Source organism: Belonocnema kinseyi, chromosome 3, assembly GCF_010883055.1.
Source record: "Belonocnema kinseyi isolate 2016_QV_RU_SX_M_011 chromosome 3, B_treatae_v1, whole genome shotgun sequence".
Taxonomy (NCBI): Eukaryota; Metazoa; Arthropoda; class Insecta; order Hymenoptera; family Cynipidae; genus Belonocnema; species Belonocnema kinseyi.
Genome location: NC_046659.1, coordinates 86,076,691 through 86,092,003, shown reverse-complemented (window position 1 = coordinate 86,092,003; position 15,313 = coordinate 86,076,691). Strand labels below are relative to the sequence as shown.

General features: G+C 31.8%; 1 protein-coding gene across 13 annotated transcripts in view; it reads left to right on the top strand.

Annotated features, from left to right (window-relative positions):
- The window catches only part of LOC117170314 (protein hu-li tai shao), a 132,232-nt gene that overhangs the window by 113,681 nt on the left and 3,238 nt on the right, over positions 1-15,313 (top strand). For 8 of the 13 annotated variants that reach the window (XM_033357003.1, XM_033357004.1, XM_033357005.1 and 5 more), the window contains 3 exons: positions 1,423-1,497; positions 10,191-10,258; positions 12,603-12,746. In XM_033357003.1, coding sequence (XP_033212894.1) covers positions 1,423-1,497; positions 10,191-10,258; positions 12,603-12,731 — 272 coding nt within the window. In that variant the 3' untranslated portion in view covers positions 12,732-12,746. The remainder of the gene's footprint in view (positions 1-1,422; positions 1,498-10,190; positions 10,259-12,602; positions 12,747-15,313) is intronic. The other 5 variants (XM_033357010.1, XM_033357009.1, XM_033357011.1 and 2 more) reach the window with 3 other exon arrangements.

Here is a 15,313-nt window from a genome sequence, read left to right as displayed (position 1 = left end):
AAAAAAGTTCTTAGGTTCAAAAAAACAGTTCACAAAAAGTGAACTGATAAAGTGAGATCGGTAATATAGGTATTTAGCTGTGTCACATGCCCTTAAAAAATTCTTGCTTAAGAATTCAAAATTCATCTTTTTGGGTGGAAAATTCATCTATTCGTCTCTTTTGTTTGAAAGTTCAACTATATTGTTTAAAATACTGATAAATTATGCAAATAAATAAATAAAAAATGAATTGATCTATTTGGTTAAAAATTCGTCTTTCTTTGTTAAAATTGATCTTTTTTGTCAAAAATTTAATTCTTCAGGTAGGCAATTGAACTGTATTTCAAAAATTCTCATGTTTGGCTTAAAAATTCAACTATTTGGTTCAGTTTTAATTTTTATGTTTGATAATTCTACCATTTGGTTTGAAATTATTTTTTTGAACACACATTTTTTTATCTTTGTCTACTTGTTTGAAAGTTCATCTTTCTTCGTTGAAATTATTATTTTATTGTAAATTCAACTTTTCATGTTGACAATTCAACTGTCTTTAAACAAATTATTCCTTCGGACTTGAAAATTTAACTCTGGTTAAATTTGAATTTTTTTTTTCATAATTCGATTATTTTGTTGCGAATTTATCTTTGTTCGGTGAATACTGAACTATTTTGCTAAAATTTAAAATATTTTGTAAAAAAATTTGTCTCTTTGGCTTGAAAGTTCTCAGCTATTTGGTTGTAAATACAAATATTCAATTGAAAATCAATCTTTTTTGTGCAAAGCCTACTTTTTTCTAAACCATTCAACTTGAAAATTTAACTCTTTCGTTAAAAATTCATCTTTGGGTTGAAAATTCGTCTCTTTTGATCGGAAATTTTACTACTTTGTTGAAAATTGCAACATATATTTACTTCAAATTTTAGAAATTTAAAGCGTTTTATACTGTATTCAATATTATACATATTTATATGCTTTTTATTTTTAAGAATTTATTCCCCGATCAGTCTTTTCCGTGAACTGAAATATGTTAAAAATGAAAAAAATAAACAAAATCTGATGTGACCTTTTGTGAACTTTTTTTTTCGAAATTCTATGCGAATTTCTTTATAATTTTATGCAAGTAATGCGATTTTCCTAAAGTCTTCTAGTCGATTCGAGCCCTGATCAAGTCTCGCTATTGAAAAACGTTTATTTTCCCCGTTTTGATTAATTTTTACAAGTTCCCCATTGCTACTGTGGAAATTGAAATAATTGGGTAAAGTATTGGAAACTTGAAAATTCTTCACATTTATTTGTTTACATTCTGCCTTTTTACTATTTATCATTTATTTTTTCAGTAAAATGTGTAATTATTTCAATATTTACATCGCACTCTTTTTGCAAGCGAAGCATTTTATTAGTAAACTTGAGAATTGCATGTGTTGTCTTGTTCTGAATGTGCAGTTGATGCGACTACTGAATTCCTTAATGAGATGCGGCGAACGGCGATTGAACCAAGAAACAATATCAACAGACGAGGTTAGTTTATTAATTCAAGTCAAAATTCACGACTGTGGGTAAGACACAAAATGCTCTTTTTCCGAGTGATCCTTTTCGACGTGCACATTCTAATTTAACGAATCATTTACGCAATGTTAAAAAAAAAATTAATTTTCATTCACAATATCACACACACTTGATTTGCTTTTGCACTTGAGTATTTTAGCTTTCTTTGTTTTGCACATGATCATAATTTTCAATGCCATGCAACACATGATTATCGCGTAAAGTTAACTTTTATAAACGAGTGGTGCTTCATCTCTAATCGATAATAACATTTTTCATGGATGTTTATCTCTATTACTTTTTTTCTTACATATATTGAAGCGTAATGGCTATAAATATATTCATACTTTCGAAATTTTTTTTTTTTTTAATAACATAAATAACTATGAAACCATGCTATAGTCATCATGTTGAAATTTCTCATATTTGTTTGAGAAAAATGTACAAGGGAGTCAGCACACAATTAACAAAAGATCGTTGTTACTAAAAAATTGTCTTCGTTTAAAATTTACGTCAAAACATTTAACTTTCAGCAATTTACAAGGAAACTTTTTTTTTAAAAGAGACAAATCGTAATATAATTTTGAAAACAGCTTCGTGAAATTGACAAAAAGTGTTGTTGTTTTTTTTTTGTATACGTGGTTTGAGGTGTGTTGGACAATGTGGTTACAGATTATGGTCAGTCGAGTACCTGCAGCAGTGAGAACGAGGGCGATACATACTCAAGTTGGCAGTCTTCGGAATCCTACGAGAAACCCCATTTAGAGGTCGCTAGAACTACAACGATCGCGGAAGTCATGAAACCCGTTCTGATGAAAATCCAAAATGCACCGTTACAGCAATTGAAAATAGCAAATAACGCGAAAAACGATCAAAACCCGTGTGATTTTCGTAAACCAAGACGTTACGATGTCCTGAAACGTGCATTTCTCAATGATTATGATAAGCGGATACAAGCCCCAAGTGCACACCCCCCTCGTTTCGTAAACGTCGATACGAGTAAAGTTCCTAAATTTAATGAACCTAATTTTAAATCCGCGAATTTCTATAACCAGCCACCGTGTGCTGTAGTTTTTAACTCGCTCAGTAATGAGGATAAAACCCTAAAAAATAATAATATATCTAGTAATCCTAATATCGGCTTAAACTTCCAAGACTCACTGTTCAACGGTGAAAAGGTAACTGGAGATTTTGAAAACGCGAATTTAGATGGTAGGAAAGCAAAAAATGTGATTGAAACGCAACCAAAGAAAATATGTCCAGAAATAGAAGTGTTTGCGGATTGGCAGAATGGAAATAATATCTTCGCAGAAGATGGAGTAATACCTTTCAAGACTGTCAAGAGTATGATGGAAAATCCTCGAAGAAACGGAAAGATTGAGGAAAATATGAATATTATAAATCAGAATAAGATTTCTGCTAGTAAACCAAAGAAACGATGCGCTAGAAAATTGAATGTGCAAACCAAGTTCGTGAGTAGGTCGGCTGAGGATATCAATTCTGATGAATTTATTATCAAAGATACAAAATTTCAGCCAATGTCCCGTTCTGCTTACGTGGACAGCTCCACAAACACGGATGCTGTAAAAATAGATTTTACAATACCAGCGGGAAAAACGGAGAAAGCGGAATCGAAAGTCGAGAGCAAGACTGTGATTACAGTTGACCTCACGATAGATCGTCGGCCAGAGGTGAATTTCACTCAGCACATCAATTTAAATTTTGAAGATAGGATCGAAAACGATGGTGATAATTATTTCCTTTCTCCTGAATGTCTTAGCGAAGCGTTGCAGGCACCGATTTTGATTCAGGAAGTCTTGAGATCTAATCCAGAAGACCAACCGATGGAGGGAAGTAGAGAAGTTGAAACTGATATAAAATCTGAAGAAAAATTTATTGGAATAGATGAAGAAAGAATGGCAAATTGTGAAACTAATGGCGAAATCGAGGCTCAAGAACAAGAGGGATTCGAAGAATTCCAAGAGGACGAGGAAAGAGTTTACAATGAGAGCCTGTCTGATGAAAATGGTAATCATTCTTACGAAAATGGCAACCTTTCTGACGAAAATGGCAATCGTTGGACTTCGCTCGATGAAAACATTGACCAATTTAGCCCCCGTGTAAAAAATAAGAAAGTGGAGAATATCATAGATTTGATCCAGTATATTGATGATAGTTTGAACGCAAGTCGCAATTTCGAAGCTTCAAAAGCTACAAGCGATCTTGAAAGTGAAGAAATAGGCATAGATAAAGAATCCGAAAAAGAAATCATTCAGGAAATGATGTTTGACCAAAAAAATGAAGAGATGAACGATGAAGAATTTTCTGATGAAAAGATTTCGACTTATGCTAAAGGTGATGAGAACCAGGAAGATTTTATTTTCTCAACCCAGGAAAGTGTAGAAGATAATGAAGACTTAAACAATACTATAATTTGTGTAGGCAATCAAGATCAGGGCCAAGCATTTATTTTAGAAACGAAGCATGAAGAAGCTGAAGTCGAAGATGATTTTAAGAACGAGATTAAAACAATAACTGGATTTGACGATAAAGAATATTCTAATTATAAGACCGATGCAAATCGAACCGACGAATCAATTGAAATAGAAAAGGAAAATACTTTGATAGCTAAAGAAGTAAGCGAAGATCTTGTTTTATCAGAAACTGAAAATAAGAAAGAGGCTGAAATTTCAGATGAAATCAAAACTTTGGATACGAAAAATGAGGAACATGCGCCTAAAGTATTTATGTTAGACGAACAGTCTAAAGAAGACGTTTTCCCTGAAACAAAAGACCCTAATCCTGATGACGAACTTTCAGCGACTGAAAATGAAGATGAGCTGCAAGAAGAAAATATTCCAATAGCTACAGAAAATGATAATGTTGAAGAAATATTATCAACCTACGTAAATGAGAAAGAATTTGAAGATTTGATTGACGAGAATGATTGGCACTTGAATGTTGAAGAAATATTATCAACCTACGTAAATGAGAAAGAAGTTGAAGATTTGATTGACGAGAATGATTGGCACTTGAACGAATTGTTTTCAATTAATCGTAGTAAAGTTTCAACTGAAGTCGATAATAAATCTGACAAAGAAATAATTTCCGAAGAAGATGAGGCATCAGAAACAAAGATTATCGAAGTTCCTGCCTTTAATATATATTCCCCAGATGAAACTCTTGAAACAGAAGATTTTATTGAACAAAAAAATCCGAAAATGTCAGTCAATGAAAAAGGAACGATGACTGAAGTTCAAGACGATAAAAAAGATGCAGAGACTGAAGTAATTTTGCTCATTGAAAATAAAGAAGCAGAGAATGAAGATGATTCGAATGTGACTGAAATTTTGACAGATGAAAATCAAATTGCTGAGGCCAAGGATGATTCTAATAAAGATAGAACTTCCGATGACGATGAAGCTTCATACGATAAACATGAGGAGAATTCTGATCTTAAAATATCTCTGCCGGATCCAGATTTGAACAAAAAGTTTTGCACATGCGAAGAAGAAATTATGAGGAATCTTGAATGCTCTGAAAGCGAAGAAAAAGTTGAAGAATTAGAGCATGCACCTACAACTAATGAGAATCAAGAAGTTGAAGAAATTTCTGCTTTGACATCCAAAAAGAAGGAAGTAGTTAAGATTGAAGATGATATCTTTGGTGCGGTCGATTTGAACTTGAAAGAATTATTCGCAATCAATGAAATTGAAGATGTGGAAGATAAGGAAGACCTTAAAGCTGAAAGTGAAGAGAAGGAAGATAGTATAACTGAACCTGAGACGAAGGAAGATTCTGATGCTGAAGAAAAAGAAGATTTTATAGCTAAAGCTGAAGAGAAGAAAGATTCTATAACTGAATCTGAGGTGAATGAAGATTCTGTAGCTGAAACGGAAAAGAAGGAAGATTATACAGTTCAAGCCGAAGAGAAAGAAGATTTTATAGCTGACACTGAAAATAAAGAAGTTTCTACGGATGTAGCTGAAAACATAGATAATCCTATTACCGAAATTGTTTCATGCGATGAGAAGGAATATCCGCCGAAGATTGACGAATACACTCAAGATGATAATTCTGACAACGCAAAAGATAAAGTGACCAGCGATTACAAAACTTCCTCTGATGAAGATAATGACGTGAAATATGAAGATTTCGTAAACGAAATATCTTCAACAGAGGGAGAAAAAAATTCCTCTAATGCCAAAGATGACGAAGACTTTAACTTGAAAGAGATGTTTTCAGAATACAAATACAAAACCAATGACACTGAAGTAGCTAACGACCCTCTTCATGAAATCTTCGACTCCGAGTTTGAAAACATTGAAAATCCTTACGAAGAAGTATTTTCAATGTATGACAACGAATTGAATACCGTCGAAAGGTTTGAAGCCTACATAGACGAAATTTTTTCAATGAATTACAAAGACATTGAAGTCGATGAAATCTTTTCAGGTTCTGATAACAAGATTCTTCTAAAAGCTGATCAAGAAGATAATGCGGATACGATGGACAAGGACTCGCTCAATGACGAAATATTTTCAGAAGACTATAGCTTTAAAATAATCTCGTTAAAGGAGAAAAAGGCACTCCTTGATTCTGCAACTGAAAGTATTCGGAACAACATCGAATTAGTTTCGTCCACGTTGTCTACAAAGCGCTTGGAGAGAAGAGACAGTATAACCGAAATGATCAACAGCATAAATATGAATATCACTCCTTCGAAAACGATGTATGAAAACCTCCCAGATACAGATAATTCTCTTAAATACAATTTAGATCCAACTAATATGAGTTTGATTTACAGTCTAACTCCATCGGGAGACATAACTTCTGGGAAAGGTCTATGCAGTAAAAATACTTCTATCGAAATGCTGGGTCTCGGGAGTTTGGAAGACTTAGACCCACAAGATCCATTCAGATTTGTAAAACATGATTTATTCGATTTTCTTGATCTTGCGAGTGTCAAAAAACCACGCGATGATTTTTTCTACCTTCAGGAAAATGAACGACTCATCAAGTCGTGTCCTAATATTCACTTTTTAACCGACTTCTTAAGCGAAGGAAGTTTTTCTGACGAGAATTGTTCAAACCAAGGCTCAGATATTTTAGAACTCCCGACTTCTACTTATATGGAATTGAGAGAAACTGAAGAAGAATCCTTTCGTTATGAACTCAACACGACTGTAAATCAAATACTCATAGATTTAGAAAAAACTGAGATCTACGCGAACGCTACAAATCTTGTTGATGATATACTTCACGATATATCGTGTTTGAATATCTCCATAGACGTGAAGAATCTTGAAGAGGAAGCGAAACTGCTCATGCAAGAGAGAATTCACGCCGTTTTCGTCGCTAAAGACATTGTTCGTGGATTGGTTTCTAATCTCCCCTGTTTCAATGAACTTGAATCGAGTTCACAAATCGAGGCGAGTTTGGAGCCAATTGCTCCAGTAAATACTCCTGAGGAGGAGGAAGTTCTGGAACAAACAGATGATTTTGAAAGTAGCGTGATAATCATCGAGGAGATTGTTCATCATATCGTCGATAAATTGGATTGTCAAAAATCCAAGGTTTATAGTCCGAAGAGACTCAAGGAGACAATGAACACTGAACTCAAGAATTATCCTGATGCTTCCGCTGAAGATGATCAAGGTGGAGAAAACAAGATTCAGGATGAAAGCGGGTTAGAAGGACTCCTAAACAATATGCACGATGACGATGTTCTACCTTGTGTTTGTCCTGAGTGCTTACCAAAAGAAAGTCTGGAATCGATGGAAGTAAAAAAGGACCAGGAGTCTTTGCAAGATTTCTTGAATCTGGTTAACAATAATGAATGCGAAGATGAAGAGGATTTGGTTTATAACCTAGCTTCAGAGAATGATCAAAATTTGGTACAAGACGATGAATTGGAAGGGCATGGAAATTTAGAAATTCAAAATCAAGAGGTAGAAGTAGAAGATGTAAGTTGTTCAAAAACATTTTCTGATCCCGAGACTGCCGAAGAGGATTTGTCAAATAGCGATATCGAAGATCATGACGTGTTAAACTTGAAGAATAAAATTATCCAAATGTTTGCACTCGACAAAAAGAAGAGAAAACGCGGTTCAAATCCGAGGAAGTTTAAATTCGAAAAACCACTTGATTTGAATTCTTACGAGGATCAGTCATCTGAAGAGAAGCACTCTGGTTCGAATTCTTCAACCTCGGAAGTGCATTCCGTTGAGTCAGACAACTTTGCTGAACAGGAAGTAACTTCTGAATCCACAGACAATGATACAAAATCGGATAACAGTAGAGAAAAGGAATTTTCGAAAAAGTCAGATCTCTTTATAACCGAAGAGGAGGAGCAAGAATATAATAAGTTGTGGCAGATGAGAGAAAACCAGATAGAGGAGTCATGCAAAGCTCGTCGGCTTGCAGATCTAGAAAAATCTCCTTCTTTTATCCACTTTGGAGAGATTGACGATGATATTCCAAAGAAGAATTGTACTTGTTGCATGGAAATAAGCATAGACGAGGAAAATTTTCCCAGTAAACTGCCTCCAATTGCGGAAATGAACGAGTCTGTGGAATTTGGTAACCAGATTTTTCCGAAATCCGTTAATCAAACTCTAACTTCTCCTTCGTCAGAGTACTTTACATGCAAGGACGAGAGTGGATCGACTCTAATGGATAAAATGGAAGATCCTTTTGAGGCAAGCGATTATGATGAAAATGATGCTCACAATGCGACCTACACTATTTCTGATACGAGTGATAGTGACAAAAACGAGGTCTTAGAATATAGCGCCGATATTTCTTCAAATCTGGACGTTCGTAAAGCTGGCGCTTCACTACCAGAGAGGATGAGAGAAGATCAATTTTATGATACGACTCTCAATTTTGCTGATGTTTCAGCAAGTACTATGTATTCGGAACAGGAAATTGCGAAAAGATCAGTAAGGTGGCTTGACATTAACAAGCAAAATTACTATTCTTTGGCTTGCGATAATTTGGAAAGTAGTCGAGAAGTGGAATCATCTGATGTAGAAAATCAGATATTTTCTCGTCCTGATAAAATCCCTGCTGAATGCATGTCCTATTCCTACGACACGAGAGAGTTTATGAAACTTGAGAAGGATCTCGAAGAGGAAGATGTAATTTGCTGCGATTTGAAAAATGAAAACAATATTGCAGTCTTGTGCAGCCCACCAAAGTATGAAGATACTTCTTTATATAGAGTAGTTACCCAAATCAACCTGGCTGACACTGCCAGTATTTCGCCTTCTAGTTTTAGAGACGTCTCCCATGATTTATAGAATAATTTCAGATCTCAAAAATCTATTTTAAGCAGATTATGATATTGAAAATATCCTAAGCAATTTTTCAACAGCACTGTGATCTTATACCGTATTCGACGTTTACGTTTTAGGTGAATTTTTTCCCCTCGGCGAGAATTTAGGATAAGATTTTGCAGCCGGATTGCAAAGAAAATTTCTTTCCGATGTGGCAAAGATTTTGCTTTATAGATTTTAAGATATTCGAAGTTAACTATTTTTACGATAACTTTTTTTACCGTGCTTCTATTACTATTATAACTTTATTATTTACGTGCTTACTGCAAAAAATACTGTTTACTAATTTATCCAGAGTTTTTAATTATTTAAAAAAAAGTGTTCTAACGAATTGTTATATTCGAGTTCTTAAGAAGACTTGTACTAATAATTGTCAATCCTTGACAATGTATGCTTTACCTTTCGTGAGGATAATGGACCGCATGAATTAACGTTACGTATAGGTGTAAGATATTAATGCACACGCTCATAATACAATTGCTGGCATTGTAAAAATGTAATGGTAATTTTTTGTTTCTTGAATCAAGAGGTTTCTTTTTGTTTGCTTTGAGCAGTTTTTTTACATTGATTTTTTTTTCATAATTGCCATTATGTTTTTTGCACTATGTACATAGCTTGCGAATTAACGTTCTGCTTGTCATAAATTACAATTTCAGGATAAATAAACAGGTTTTTGACCAAAATTTAGATCGGTTGTGGAAGGAAGAAGTTGCTCATAAGTTCTGGTTTGGTTTCTTCTTTCTCTTTCTCTCTCTCTCGCTGTTTCTCTTTTCCGTGTCTAGTTCTATGGTACTTTCGAACTTGTTAATTTTGAAGTAGTTCATTTTTTAGTTCTTATGATCACCGCCTTTCTTGTACAACGATTATTAGGTTCATTAATAACGTTCATTTAATCATATTATTGAAATATAACTGGAAAGAGGTTCCTTATAATTTACTGGACAATTGAGCAGAATATTTTTATCGTGAGATTATTATTGAAAATAACAAGTTGAAATCTTTCCAGTTATAAAATGCCTTAGCTGCACCACTTTTATAACAAAATTAAAGTTCTGATACTCCTAGTATCTAATCACAAGACCTTTGCTATAATGCACATTCATCAAGCTTAATCGAATAATCTACTTCTCCAAGGTAAGATAATTCCTTTTCTCTGTCCATTTCATATTGCACAAAGTTTTGTCTTTTTGTGGGTACGGTTTTAACAAATCTAAAAATCTGCCTAAAATCTGCCGATGATATTTATATGTAAATATTGATAAATAAATATCACTGGCAAAGAATGATTGTTGAATGAAAGGTATAATTTCGGATTTTATGTTCCAGGAGAGAATACAGTGAATGGAGATCACTCAGACGCGCATCACAGCACATTTTCGCACAGTAGCAAGGAGGTTTGTTATGTAAAATTATATCATTTTTATGAAATCTTTGTGTTTCTTATATATGTGCATTTTTTCTAATTTGGAGGGTATGAATCTCAATCTTTTTTTTCTATTTATGTGTCATTCATTGTACATATGTAATATATACGAAGATTTATTATTATATGTAATTCTCTGAAACCTGGAGTTAATTTTATACTTTTATTTAATTGATATTTTGATTGTCCAAGCTAAACTCTTAGGTTTATGAGAATTATTCTCTGTTTCAGTCTTTATTCAATGTTATACACAAAATCTTCTCAGTGCACAATTTAACTATTCAGACAGGAACTCGACACAGCAACAGTGTAACGTTTTCGAAAGTTGAAATTTTATTTTAAGCAGAGATTGACAAAAATGAGTTTTAAAAAATTAAATAATGTGAAAATAAAAACTAATCTGGATTTCAAGAAATAATTTTAAAGATATATTATACAGTCAACAATCGTTGCACTGTTGTCCTAAACTTGCGCTTACTCAGGTACTCTTTACAAAGATATGTACACTAAAAGTCTGAAATTATTTGTTAAAATCTTACTGAAAAATAATTGAATTGCATTGAAATATTTCAAATTATTAGAAATAAATATATGAGAAAGATTTTTATTGTACTCCTTTGACAATATTTCTACTTTGACACTTGTATTTACTTGCTCAATATAGATGTGACACTTCTTAAGTAACTATTCCAAAATTCAAAATCATTAACAGGGTGTCTACCCTACCTGGAAAATCTGAAAAGCCTGGAATTCTCAGGCAATTTTTATACACCTGAAAAACCTGGAAATGTGCGTGATTTTTTCGAGAACGAGCTTTTTTTTATTAATTGCTATATTAAAATGTAGAATAATAATTCCTAATTTGTAGATGTAGCTTTATATTACTGTATTGAATTATTTGGTTGAAAATTAGTTTTTGTTGTTTGAAATCAATTTTTCAACTGAAAATTCAAATATTCGGTTTTTTTGTTGAAAATTGATCAGTTTGAGTTAAAAATTCAAGTATCTGGTTAAAAATGCATATATTTTGTTGAAAACTCGTTCTGTTTGTTTAAATTCCATTATTAACTCCTTTGTTAAAAATTAGTTTGTTCTTTTTAAATATTTATCATTGTAATTGAAAATTCCATCTGTTTAGTTGAAAAATGAGCTATTTTGTTGATAATTCGTTTTTTCGTTATCTGAAAATTAATTTTGTCACTAAAATGTTAACTATTCCAGTTTCAACTTTAACTATTTTATTGAGAATTTATTTATTTGGTTGAAAATCTTGTCTTTTTTATTTGATGATACGAATATTTCGGTAAAAATTCATGTATTTTGTTGGAAAATCCCCTTTGTGGTAGAAAATTCATCTTTTTGGTTAAAATATTTTTTATGGTAAATGATCCCTCTTGGTACAAAATTAATCGTCCTTTTTGAAAACTAATCATCTTCTTTAAAAATTCATTTTTTTTTTTTTGCTTATAAAGTCAAGCATTGAAATTAAATATTGATCATTTTAGTAATTAATTTAACTTTTTTATGGGAAATAAAGATACTTTAGTTTTATGAAAAAAAACCTTTTTTAACTGAAATTGAACAATTTCATTTTTTGTTCAAAACTGATATTTTTTGTTTTAAAATTCAGCTATTTGTTTGAAACTTGATCTTTAAAGTTGAACATTCAATAGTTTAATTGAAAATTGTTGGTTTTTTAAACGTATTTTTGGTAGAAAATAATATTTTTGTACATCCAAATTTCTACTTTTAAAAGTTGAGAATGATGAGCGGTTTGAATTCATTTTTAATATAGTGCTCACATTATTTGACCTAAATATGTACTCAATTTAAAGTATAATTAGATCAAATAACTTTTTAACAGAGTTTTATTCAAAGTTATGAATTTTAGAGACAAATTCAAGAAATGATTAATTATGTTTTTAGTATTATTTAATTAGTGTATCTATTAAAATATTTAAGAATATATTTTAATATTAAATTCCTAGAAAAAAATCATTATTTATAATAAACCCACCAAAAATTATTCCTGGAAAAAAGCTGGAATTATCAGGGTATTTTTTTCCAGTATTTGAGTAGACCCCCTGATGAAATTTATTTCTTAGTCACTCACAATTCATCATTTCATTAAAAATAAACCAGTTTTGGTAACAGGCTGCAGCTGCAATAGAAAAATTTAAATAGAGCACAAGCTATTCGCTATTAGCGCTGCTTGTAATGCATCGAGACTGAATTAGGGATATATTAGGGAAATCAAACCATTGCATGTGCATGAGAAGAGTTTTAAGAATTTGCTTGGGACCTTCCATGTTAAGGGTTCCATGTCGCAGGATGTCAGCGTTAGTGAAGAATCTCCTAAAAAGGAAAAAAAGAAGAAGAAGGGACTGAGGACGCCATCCTTCCTCAAGAAGAAGAAGGACAAGAAGAGGCCTGTTGAGGCGTAGGTAGTCTTCTCTTAGGTATGTATTTTACATTCCATCATATCTTCAAAGTTCCAAAGTTATCAAAAAAATTAATTTGGTTTGTATTAGTAGGAATTGTTTCAAAATAAATCGTTATTTATATTATTATTATTATTATTATTAAAAATTCACCTTGAATTGGTCCCCTAATTCAATATTAGAACCAAAATGATAGAATAGATTTTCGATTAAATTCATTTTGAAACATATACTTACAAAGTATTATCGTGGTAAGATAAATCTGTTAAGTTATTGATGAGATTTTGCATAGCATGATAGGAATTCGAAGGTTTAAATTGAAATAGATTTTCAATATTGTAGTATATGCATTAACTTAAAAGTCAGGGTCTTCAGATTATGAAAATAAGTACACATAGCCGCTTTATAGGCGGTAGTTTTTAATGGGGGTGGTGATTTGTCCCGAACTCCCGGCATTTTGTTACAAAATCAACCAAATTTAATTGTTTAAACAATCGGACTTTTTGTTTTCCCGGTGCTTCTCCCGAAGGTAACATCAAATATGTATTTTTTCACAAAAATGCTTATGATTGATAAAAAGGAAATGAAATCGTCAATTGAACCTTCAGTAGAAAAAGATTGTTTTAAGCATTAAAAGAGTTAAGAGTTCCCCGAAACGATTCTATTTGCTTAAAATCCAAGAATTTTACTTCCTCTGTGGGTTTCTTAATAATTGCAAAATAAATCATTGGCAAATTTAATAAATTTGACTGGAGAGACCGGGAAACGGTTTAGAATTGTAAATCGTTTAATGAATCGCCACCCTGTTTGGTTTTCAAACAGAAAATATAGCTCTCAGTTCAGAGCTGGACACCCTGAAAAGTTTTAATTCGAGAGTGGCTGGCATTAACTTTAAGTCTTAGATTTTTTAGATAGGGCTAGATATTTTGCATAGAAGCGAACTGCCTAGTTTGTTAATTAGGGACGATTCAAGTTTTAGGTAACGCACTTTTTTAGGATTTTTGATCCGCTCAATCTCCTAGCATGCCGATTTTAATTTAAGTTTTAATATTGACATGTTTATATCTTTTATCAATACTTTCTATCATCTTTAGAAGTTTCATGAAAAAAATCAAATTTTACTTTTAATTCCTTGAAATGTGTTACGTAATACTAGAATCCCGATTTTTTTGCATCATTTTTCATTAGCAAAATTATTCACTCGTAGATACGATTGAAGTTTCAAGAACTGGAGATTATTGTAGGTATCAATAAATCTAATCCCGAAACTCCCCAAGACTAAATAATATAAATATTAAACAAGGTTGCTACAAGACCGGGAAAAGTAATAAAATTTCAAAAAAAAATTGAGAAATTTTTTTATTCTTTTCTATTTCAAAGCCTTATTATAATTATTTTAGTACTTCATGGCAAATTTCGTATTTGCGAATAGATTTTTTTTAATGATAAAAATAATATTTTAAATCCAGAATTTTGAAGAAAAATTGTTTTATAATCAGGCCTCCGACTCACGCCATTTTTGACCATTTTTAAACTATACAAAGATTTTGCCAGTAGATTGAAAAAAGTGACAAAAATACTACGATTTTTTAAAATTGATGAATTGATTTGAGAGGATTTAAAGGCAACAATTTAAAAAATGTGTAAGAGGTATTAGAAATTTCAGGTTAATGTTAGGGATTTCAAAGATTCCAAGGGATTTCACTGAATTTCAAGTCATTTTAAAAGATTCAATTGAGTTTCTCTTTATTGACTCCCAGCAGCTACATGTAGATTTCCAGAAGTTTCATCTGCTTTCAAAGTTTTCAAAATTTTAGAATACATTTTAAGAGATATTATAAATTTCAAGATAATTTACGGGATTTTAAAGAATTTCATAGGATTATCAAAAATTGCATAAAATTTTAGAAGATTTAAAAGATCTCAAGGGATTTCAATATTTTTTTTACAATATTTGAGGTATTGCTAGAAATTCAAAAGAAATAAAAATATTCTATAAGTTCAGTTTCTATAAATTTCAAAGGATTTAAACAAATTGGAAATTATTTGAGTAGATTTTAGTGGATTTTACGGTAATTTAAGGAATTTAAATTAATTTAGTGAGATCACAATTTTTCTAAGTGAAAGAACTTCCTAGGATTTCTGACATTTTCAATAGATTTTAGAAATATATCCAGGATATTAGTGATATTTAAATTATTTTCAAAGGATTTCTAGTGATCTTTAGGAAATAAATGAAATAAAATATTAAGGAATTTCTACGGATTGCAGGGATTTCAAACAAAATTTCAGGGACTTCATCTAATTTAAGGGATTCATGGGATTTAATTTCAGGGGTTCTTGAAGGATTTCGAAGATTTTAGTTTATTTTAAAATATTCGACAGGAGTTCAAGCGATTTTATGGAAGATGTTCTCGTATACCAGATTTAAAGAATAGTTAATTTCTCGATTTACTACTCAAAAAGTTGCAGGATTATCCGCATATAAAAACATTTCTGTGGCGAAATGTTGTCACAGGCTTATACTGCCCAATATGTCGAAGGCATTTTTGGTTAGAGTTGGATTTTTATTTGATCATTTTGCA